Source organism: Dendrobates tinctorius, unplaced genomic scaffold, assembly GCF_039654945.1.
Source record: "Dendrobates tinctorius isolate UK_male_01 unplaced genomic scaffold, ASM3965494v1 ptg000008l, whole genome shotgun sequence".
Classification (NCBI taxonomy): domain Eukaryota; kingdom Metazoa; phylum Chordata; class Amphibia; order Anura; family Dendrobatidae; genus Dendrobates; species Dendrobates tinctorius.
Window position 1 is genome coordinate 49,566,857 of NW_027361676.1, and position 9,409 is coordinate 49,576,265.

The following is a 9,409-nucleotide window of genomic DNA, read 5'->3' on the forward strand; positions in this document are numbered from 1 at the left end:
AGACATATCTAATGATTTTTGACAGACCACCAAAAATCTGATATAAGAACAGCTCCATAGACAGACATGGGTACAAGTGTCATCTGTGAGGGGGAGAAAAAAAAAAAAAAAAAAAAAAAAAAAAATTGAATACCATGTGAATGAGCCCTTACAAACACTTCTAGTTTTTGGCTATTTTTACAACTTTTTTATCGTTGTGCATGAAAAAAATAGTCTGTGTACTACAACTTCATCAAGTTTTGGCACCAAAATGACAGCAAAACATACCCTCAGGGTATGTGCACACGCTGCAGAATGCTCTGCGGATACGTCCGTGCGGATTTAGTAAAATCCGCAGGTCATTAGACCTGCGGTTTATCATCTCTACAATGGAGCAGATGGCAAACTGCAGCGGAATCCGCAGAAAGAATTTACATGTCATTTCTTTCTGTGGATTGAAAACCGTGCGGAAAAATCTGCACTGCAGTGTTCATTTTCCACAGATTATAATGCTACTGTACACCGCAGCAGAAACTGCTGCGGTTCCGCAGGGCCATAACCACTGTGGATCCGCAGCGCGTGCACACACCCTGAAGGTGACAGACACTAGAAGCAGAAAATTGCCTGATATGGCAAGGTAGTAGTTGTTTTAATATAAACTGCAGCTAGGTAGGAAATTTAATAAGAAAAGGGAACATTTAGGCTGAGTGTACAAAGCAAGTAGGATTGTTAAAACTTGCCATAATAGATAGTTAATGGTCACACAAGCCACTACACATGGCCTTTTAGATGCAGTCAATTTGGAAACCAGAGTAATGTCATTGCTGGTGCAGTATATTAACCCACCAGTGTGTACCTAGCCAAACAGACCAAATACAGACATAGGTGTCCTTAGTTGTTAAATAGTCACGTAATTCAAAACAGCAAAAACACAGCTTGTGTAACTGCATTTTGCAACAGCTAGGGAAATCATTTGCAGTAATATTTCAAAAATCCATCCAATACATTTTAAAGACACTTAAAATATCCACTTAGCTGGCACTGTTTTTTTTTTTTTTAACCAAGATAAAGCAATATGGGCCCTTTATTTGAACTTCTCATGGACAATGCATTGCATACAAGGAGTATAAAAGACATACCGGTCTACTCCACTTTCAATGGTAAAGGAATTGTCTCACTACTGAACATCTGTAATGGTTAGAAAATATATTTTAGGCCCCGTTTACATATTCAATATTTGGTCAGTATTTTACACAAGTATTTGTAAGCTAAAACCAGAAGTGGAACAGAGGAAAAGTATAATAAAAACTTGTCATCCACTCTAGTTTCAGCTTACAAATACGGAGGTAAAAATACTGACTAAATACTAAGTGTGACCATGGCCTTTTTAAAGACCATTATGATGATAGGCCACTGCAGCAATTAACTGCAAGAGCAGCTAATGTTCTGCCTTGCTTGCCATTTCTCTGTAATGAATAACCTTGTATAGATTTGGCTGTGGGAAGTGCCATGTGCATTACCTGCAGTATTCAGCTGTAGTTTGGACAATCTGGGTATGCCTCCAACACCACGCTTCATTACTGGGTTCTTTAGATTTCTACAAATACTAGGAGCAATGTGTAGCTCCACCCACCAAAAATACACACAGAAAACATAATTATATAGTTTTATTACAAAAAAAAAAAGTTGCTAAAAAAGTTAGAAAAAAGTACAATGCACCAGAGGTCTACAGGACTAAAGTATATAGGGTGTCATAACTAATATTGGGCTAACCTTAGAATCCATTAAATATGCAGAAACATCCCACATAAGAAGCTTTAAACTCTTAACAGCCCTCCAACTACTCCTTATATTAAAAATATAGGTTTTCCCCTAAAGAATCACATTACCTATACACAATTCTGTACAGTTTTTTTTTTTCTTATAACCAAGCTAACAAAATGAGCTGCACTTGAGTTCACATTCTTAGCAAAAAAACAAAACAAAAAAAAAAAAAAAACAAAACACAAAACACAAAGCTTCAAACAAAATTTATACAGCGCGCAAAGCATTCACTCATCATCGTCATCATCTTCCTCCTCATCTTCGTCTTCATCTTCTTCCTCCTCGTCATCTTCATCATCATCTTCTGGTTCAGGCTTCTTTTTGGACCCTGCTGACCTGCTAGTAGGTGCTTTCTTTCCAGCATCACTGCTGCCTTTTGCCCGATATGCAGCAACATCCTAAAAAAAAAAAAAAGTAAAAATAATGTAACGCTTCAGGTTTATACTGTGTCACATTTTGTCAGAATCAAGGTTGCACAAAGCGAATTTAACTAATGATATACCATGGGGTTTGAGAGAAAACAACCTACCTTCTCATATTTCTCCTTTAGTTTTGCAGCCTTCTGCTCAAACGGCTGCTTGTCTTTCGGTGACTGTTCAGACCACATCTCTCCCAGTTTCTTAGCAGCGTCACCAATTGACAAACCGGGATTTTCACTTTTTATCTGAGGTCGATGCTCGGAACAGAATAGGAAGAAGGCAGAGCTGCAGGACGGAAAAAAAAATCCCACATAATTATAAGACCCTGACCACACATCACAGCTACAAGAACGTCTGCAAGTTTGTATGTTCTTCTCCGTGTTTGCGTGGGTTTCCTCCCACACTCCAAAGACATAACGATATTCTAGATTGTGAGCTCCATCGGGGACAGTGCCAATAATATCTGTAAAGTGCTGTGGAATTAATGGCACTATATAAATGAGTAAAATAAACCTATAGCAAGTCATGTAGAGCAATAACAGCAGCTGTAACCATGCCCCAGTGTAACAGATGTCTCCGTGCTGACAAGTGGCCACACTGCAGATTCCTCAGGACTCAATCCCAGTGACATTCCAAGATGGCCGCTACCAGAAAACAATAGCTTCTTTATAACTACACCTCATCGACGCCAGGTGGTCTAGGTTGGATGGGATACTCACGGTGGTCTTTTTGGTGCATTGGGATCCTTCTTCTTCTTGCCGCCCTTCTCAGTCTTGGATGGCACGTAGTTTTTCATTTCCCTCTCGTAGCGAGCCTTGTCGCCCTTCGCCATGTCTTCAAATTTGCCCTTTTCTTTAGCAGACATTGTCTGAAATAAAAAACACCACATTATAGAGTGACCAGAGCACACCTGGCCCTAACGCTGCACGGGGGAGCCCTCACCTTCCACCTCTCAGAGCACTTCTTAGAGAACTCTGCGAAGTTGACAGAGGAGTCGGGGTGCTTCTTCTTGTGCTCCTCCCTGCACGTCTGCACGAAGTAGGCATAGGAGGACATCTTCCCCCGAGGCTTGTTGGGATCTCCTTTACCCATGATGTACCTGAAGAAAGGAACAGCAAAGCTCAGCGAGAGCAGAAAACCCGGGAAAATGGCGGGGCGGGGCCTTAACGAGGAAGTCACTGCGAGGGGCGTGGCCGACCCGCTACAGGCGCGCGCACTCGGCGAACTGGCTTCCCGCCCAAATTACGAGCCACTGACGCCATTCAGCTGCTCGCTGAGGACAGGGCACCGTGCCCCGGACGCGGAAGTTACAGCAGGCCGCGGCTCAACGACGGACACGTGACCGCCCCTCCTCCCTACCGTCTCGTGACATAAAAGTAGTCCCTGCTCCGAGGAGACGATGACACAACCCTCCACCGGCTGCCGCCATTGCCTCCGCACAGCAGGCAGAGGTTGGACCCCATAGTCGCCCTGCAACCTCACTGCGCTGAGGCAAAGGCCCAGCAGCGTCCCCGGGTGGTATATAAAGCCCGCATAGAAAGTCACACGGAGCTCAGCCCAGGGCGGGCAGGGAAAGCACGGAAAACCCCAAATAACACGACCTTACAGTAAATGAGGCGGTTACGAAGAGAACGCGGGAACGTCAATGCTGGAATAAAGTTCCACCTGAGAGTAGACGGGGATTCCCGGGGTAGAACCTGAGGGGAGAGCGCGGCCGCTTACCTGAGCTGTGAGGCAGTAGAGGGTGACCGCTCCTGGTGTGCGCCTGCAATGAAATGCTATGACTAGGACGCAATACCGCCTCTTGTTTTCCACACTTGCGCCTCTCACACCAACCTGATGAGCCCAGCAATTACTGCCGCCCCTGCAAGCGGATTGGACGGGCGGCTCGTATCGGAAGCATGTTAGATACGCCCCTCAAAGACTAGTGGCTGATAATGTTTAATGCGTCACCGAGAAGGCTGGCTTCTAAGTGCTAGCATGTTTCACTGCTAATCCCGCCCACATCCTTTATCCGTAGGAGGAGTAGAAACGGCCGCAGTCTTCTCTAGTTAGAACCGGTTAAAGGGAGCTTGGGGCGGGCTCCCTGCATCTGATTGGCTTAGAGCTGAGGTTTAAATATTCGCGGGTGCGGCGCTGATTGGACGTCGTCGGGGAACCGATCGATGATTGGCTGTAGCCGTGCCCAGCCGCGCTTTTCGAAAAACTACAAGCGATAAAAGCTGTGGAGAAACAAAGAGAATGAGCCGCGGCCCGGCGCCTCCTGCCCTGTGCTGCGAGCCCGGGTCACCCGCGGACAGCCGCCGCACGGGGAGGGGCTAGCAATGTATCCGTGTGCACACGGCCCACTGCCTGGCCGTCACTACACGGGAGCTAGCTGTGGGAATTCCTCACCATGAGAAACCCTGGTCCCAGAGCCTGCAGGCCACACACCGGCGGAGAGTGCCCGGTCCGGCCAGCAGTCCACGGCCTCCTTCACACCTCCGTGTTTCCAGTACCCGTGGTGGATGGTTTTTTCTCAGAAGCCGTGTCCCCGTTATTTCTGGCAGCATGAATGCCAGTACAGGTCTGTGGGGCCGTGTAGAGCGCGCTGATGGCAGTGTACCTGTGCTGTATATCTGCTGCCTGCGTATGGCGGCGCTTTGTCATTTCATTCTTTATCCATACTGTAAAAAGACACGGTAAAAACTGACACACTCATCCAAAACACCGCTGCTGGTTTTCACGTATATAAGGAAAAAACAAACGACCAAAAATCTCACAAAAGAATATAATAATACAAAATATAATTTATTGAACAATCAATAAGACCAGAACATGTGAGGAACACAGTGACATGGAAAATCCAAGTCTGCTTGTGCATGCAGAAAAAACACCAAAGCACACACATATATGTCAGGAAGGAGGAAGCATAAAGCACATATGTAGTGCCTGTTAGCAGAGATAAATCTAATTATACTAGCTCATAGCAAAATTGCACATCCCACACTGAGCCTCATGGAATCCACATCACCAGGCATGCTTCCTCCTTCCTGACATATGTGTGTCCTTTGGTGTTTTTTCTGCATGCACAAGCAGACTTGGATTTTCCATGTCACTGTGTTCCTCACATGTTCTGGTCTTATTGATTGTTCAATAAATTATATTTTGTATTATTCTTTTGTGAGATTTTTGGTCGTTTGTTTTTTCCTTCTATTTAGTTTTCAGTGCGACTTTCTCAATATTGTCCTATTTTCATACATCTCTTTGCTCCAGCTTTTACAATGGTAATAAGTGATTGCATCTTCATTCTAGCTGTATTTATCTGAGCAAATGATTTATCCATGAAGTGTATATGGTTTTCACGTATGTCGTGCAGGCCTTATGTGGCTGGTGACCCATACATACAACAGGCAGGGATTCGGGATGTCTGGTTTCAGACTGCCTATGCTTTTGCTCCCTACAGATAGGCCAGAGAGATCTGGCAGCCGCTCTCTTGTAGAGAACACAGTAGAACACGTGCTGTCTATGGGCAGTTTCACACATCCAGATAATTCTGGTACCGGAGCTGTCCGTGTGCATACTTATGCCATCCGTGTGCTATGCGTATGTCCTTGTGTACCATCCGTGTGCTGTTCCTGTCTGTGTTTTTGAAAAATTATTTTCAGTGTTAACCCTTTGACTTTTATAAACGCACACGGACAGCATCCGTGTGCGGTACGTGTTTACATGGACCCATTGACTTGCATGGGTCCGTGTGATCCGTGCTGTTGCACAAAAACGGACATGTCAGCGTGTTTTGCACACAGACACACGGTCCGTGAAAACACGCTGACATCTGCACAGACACATTCGAATGTGTCTACGTATGTCAGTGTCTCCGGTACGTGAGAAAACTGTCACTACACATACCGGAGACACTGACGTGTGAAACTGCCCTATGGGAGAGTGGCGAGATAGCGGTCGGCCAAATAATGGCTCGTCTGGTGGCTGTGTAGTGTGTATAAGATCTTTAAGGCTATGTGCCCACGTTGCAGAAATGGTGCAGAAAAGTCCACAGCATTTCTACAACTCCCACCATGGGTAAAATGCTTGCGCTTTCCAAGCTATTTGAAGCATCGCTTTGTAAAGGTGATTGACAAGTGTGACGAACTTTTTACTATTGATGCTGCCTATGCATAGCATAGCCCCCTGTTGAAAGTGAGCGTTCCAATGCAAAGAATGAACATGCGTATTTTTCCGCTATGCGAATCCGCTGCAGAAAAATACGCAGCATTAGCACAGCAATGCGGAATGCCATTGAATTTAATGGTATGCGTTTTCGTAGCGGAAAAATCGTGGCAAAAACGCTTACAATCCGCAACGTGTGCACATAGAAAGGGGATGTTTACTTTCAGATGATGGTTGACTCTGGCTGAGATGGTTAAAAAAAAATCCTCTGTATCTGGCATTGGCTGCAGTGCTGACATCACGCCAACAGCACAGCAGTCAATCAGAGAGCTCAGCAGCTCTGACAGTAAGGGAAGAGACACACTGGCAAATTTTTCGTCCGAGAATCGTATCGTAAAACTTGCCCTGGCCGGCACGTCTCCTGACCTGAACTTGACAGCTGCATAGTAATCCATCACGCTGTTATGCTCAGGTCAGGAGAGGTGCCGGCCTCGGACGAAAAATTCGCCAGTGTGTCTCTGCCCTAACGTACCGTCTACACGGGTGAGAGCTGCGGAACTCACTGATTGGCTAATGCTTAGTCAATGTAAGGTCAGCATTACAGCCAGTGCCAGACACTGGGAGTAATGGCAGTGACGTGTCAATGGACCAGAGGAAGGGGAGTACAGTACTATTTGTTTTTATCAAACTGCAGCCGGGCTGAACATTAGGTAAAAGGGAACAAGCCCTTTAAGACAAGGTTCCGATGAGCACTGATCTTTGTTGGCCGGTCACATTCACAAATTGCGGACATGACTGGCCCTGAGTGCTCTGTTCACTAGTTTGGTCTGTACATAAAACCAGTCTAGAGCATGCTGTGGGTTTCTTTTCCCCACTCAGACCTGAAGTCCATGAAGAAAATTGCCCATGTGTACCAGTGTCAGCACATAGGTCACTATTGGTCCATGTGTGGTCCTTTGCACATGAAAACTGAAAAAAAAAGAAAAAGCGATCTTGAGTGCAAGACTGTTGAGTCGGTAAACAAAGCATCCAACTCCACTGCACTGCTTCACTACTGAGCATGTACATAAAGTGCAGCACAGATTCATCTCAGTTCTGACTTCACAGACCTGCCTCACTACTGAGCATGTACATAAAGTGCAGCACAGATTCATCTCGCCTCTGTCTCAGGGAGTGATAGCGGATACACACAGCCTCTAGGAGGTTCTGTGCCTGGCAGGAGGTCTATCGGGCAATCGTAAGGACGATGCAGCGGGAGCGTCTCCGCAGACTTTTTAGAAAAGACGTCCGCATACTGGTGGTAGGGTTTAGGTAGCGTGGAGAGATCCGCAGGCACCTTGGTGGAAGCCACCTGAACACTGCCCCGCAGGCACCTTCCCTCACAGTCTTTGCTCCAACCCAGTATGTTTCCTGAAGCCCAATCAATATGAGGGGAATGGCAATGCAGCTAGGGTACCCCGAGAAGCACCTGGTCGATACCATCTGGTAGAATGAGCAAGGACAAGATCTCACGATGGAAGGGTGAGATAGAGAGCCCGAGTGGAGCGGTCTGGTGGGTCACCTGCGATGGTAAAGGTGCACCATTAACCACCCTGATGGGCAGAGGTTGGAGCAGTAACACCAGTGGATTAGCAGGTTTCTGGGCGAAGGTCGAGGACATAAAGTTTCCTTCGGCCCCGGAATCCACGGTAACCTCTGCCTGCCAGGTGGAAGCCCCACTATCTAAGGTGCCCTGGAATACCGGTTTAGGGGATAAGGGCTGCATATTGGACTGACCACCACCTACGGCCACTGGACGTGGTCGTCTTTTCGACCGCTGTGGACAAGTGCTAGCCGAATGACCAAGCTGTCGGCAGTGATAGCAACGTATGGAGCTTCGCATCGGACGTGGCTTAGTGTCGGTGCGAGACACCTCCATCGGTTCGGAGGGTGAGAGCTCCTGTGCGGGATATTTTAGCGGCTCAGAAAAGGTGGAAGCCAAATTTACCCTACGTCTGGACTGTGCCCGTTCCAACCCGCGCTCCGTAAACCGGAGGTCTATGCGGGTGGAGACGGCAATCAATTCCTCCAGACTTGTGGGAACCTCCCTGGTAGCTAGAGCATCCTTGACGTGCTCAGCTAACCCACTCCAGAACACTGGGACTAATGCTTTGTCCGGCCACTCTAGTTCGGAAGCCAATGTCCGGAACCGGACGGCAAAATGGCTAACCAAGAGCGACCCCTGTGTCAGGGATAACTGGAGTGAGGTATCGTGCATGATCCCAAAAAGACCTGCTTGAGGGCCGTGAGGAACTGCGCAGCACCCTGAACCACGGGATCATCACGTTCCCACAATGGTGTAGCCCACTGTAATGCCCTGCCAGACAGCAATGAGACGATAAACCCCACCTTAGCCCGCTCTGTAGGGAACCGCGCTGCCAGCAACTCCAGCTGAATGGAGCACTGGCTCACGAATCCCCTACAGGTGGCGCTGTCACCCAAAAACTTGTCGGGAAGCGGGAGGCGAGAGATTGTCAGCGTGGGCAAAAGTGCGGGCACACGTGAGACAGCCTCAGCGACTGTCTGGGCAGCATCTAGCGCAGCATTCGCAGCTGAGTTGGCGCTCTCAATAGCCGCCAACCTGCTCTCCAGCTGCCGAATGTAGCGCTGCAGCTGCTGCAGGTCTGCCATTACCAGCCAGACCCTGGCACTAGTGTAATGTTATGGACAGCAGAACGCACCAAATATAAATAATAGGTGCGTTCGCCGCCCGTGGTCCACCGTGCGGTAGGTGAGAAGACCGCTGCTGGACAATGACAGACTAGCTAGGAGACGGCGCACTACACTCGGGTTAGCGTCACCCGAGGTGCTAGGCGCGGCTCTGTTACAGGCACAGAGACGCCCTAGAGGAAATAAGGCGTAAGCGCCGGACCTGTTAACCTCACAGGCTGCCGGCGTGTGGCGCCGCAGCCGCGAACGCCAAGAGATGCTGCTGACTGCAGCGCGGCGTAAACTGAGGCCGCTTAACGTCAGTGCCGGGGAAGCGGTCACTGACGGAC

General features: G+C 47.9%; 1 protein-coding gene across 1 annotated transcript; it reads right to left on the reverse strand.

Annotated features, from left to right (window-relative positions):
* Nucleotides 1–1,631: 1,631 nt before the first annotated feature.
* HMGB2 (high mobility group box 2) lies at nucleotides 1,632–4,098 on the reverse strand. Its single transcript, XM_073577426.1, has 5 exons — nucleotides 3,945–4,098; nucleotides 3,165–3,321; nucleotides 2,942–3,090; nucleotides 2,333–2,507; nucleotides 1,632–2,201 (listed from the first exon to the last, which is right to left on the reverse strand). The coding sequence occupies exons 2-5, from the start codon at nucleotides 3,312–3,314 to the stop codon at nucleotides 2,031–2,033; spliced, it is 645 nt and encodes a 214-aa protein (XP_073433527.1). The 5' UTR covers nucleotides 3,315–3,321; nucleotides 3,945–4,098; the 3' UTR covers nucleotides 1,632–2,030.
* Nucleotides 4,099–9,409: the final 5,311 nt, after the last annotated feature.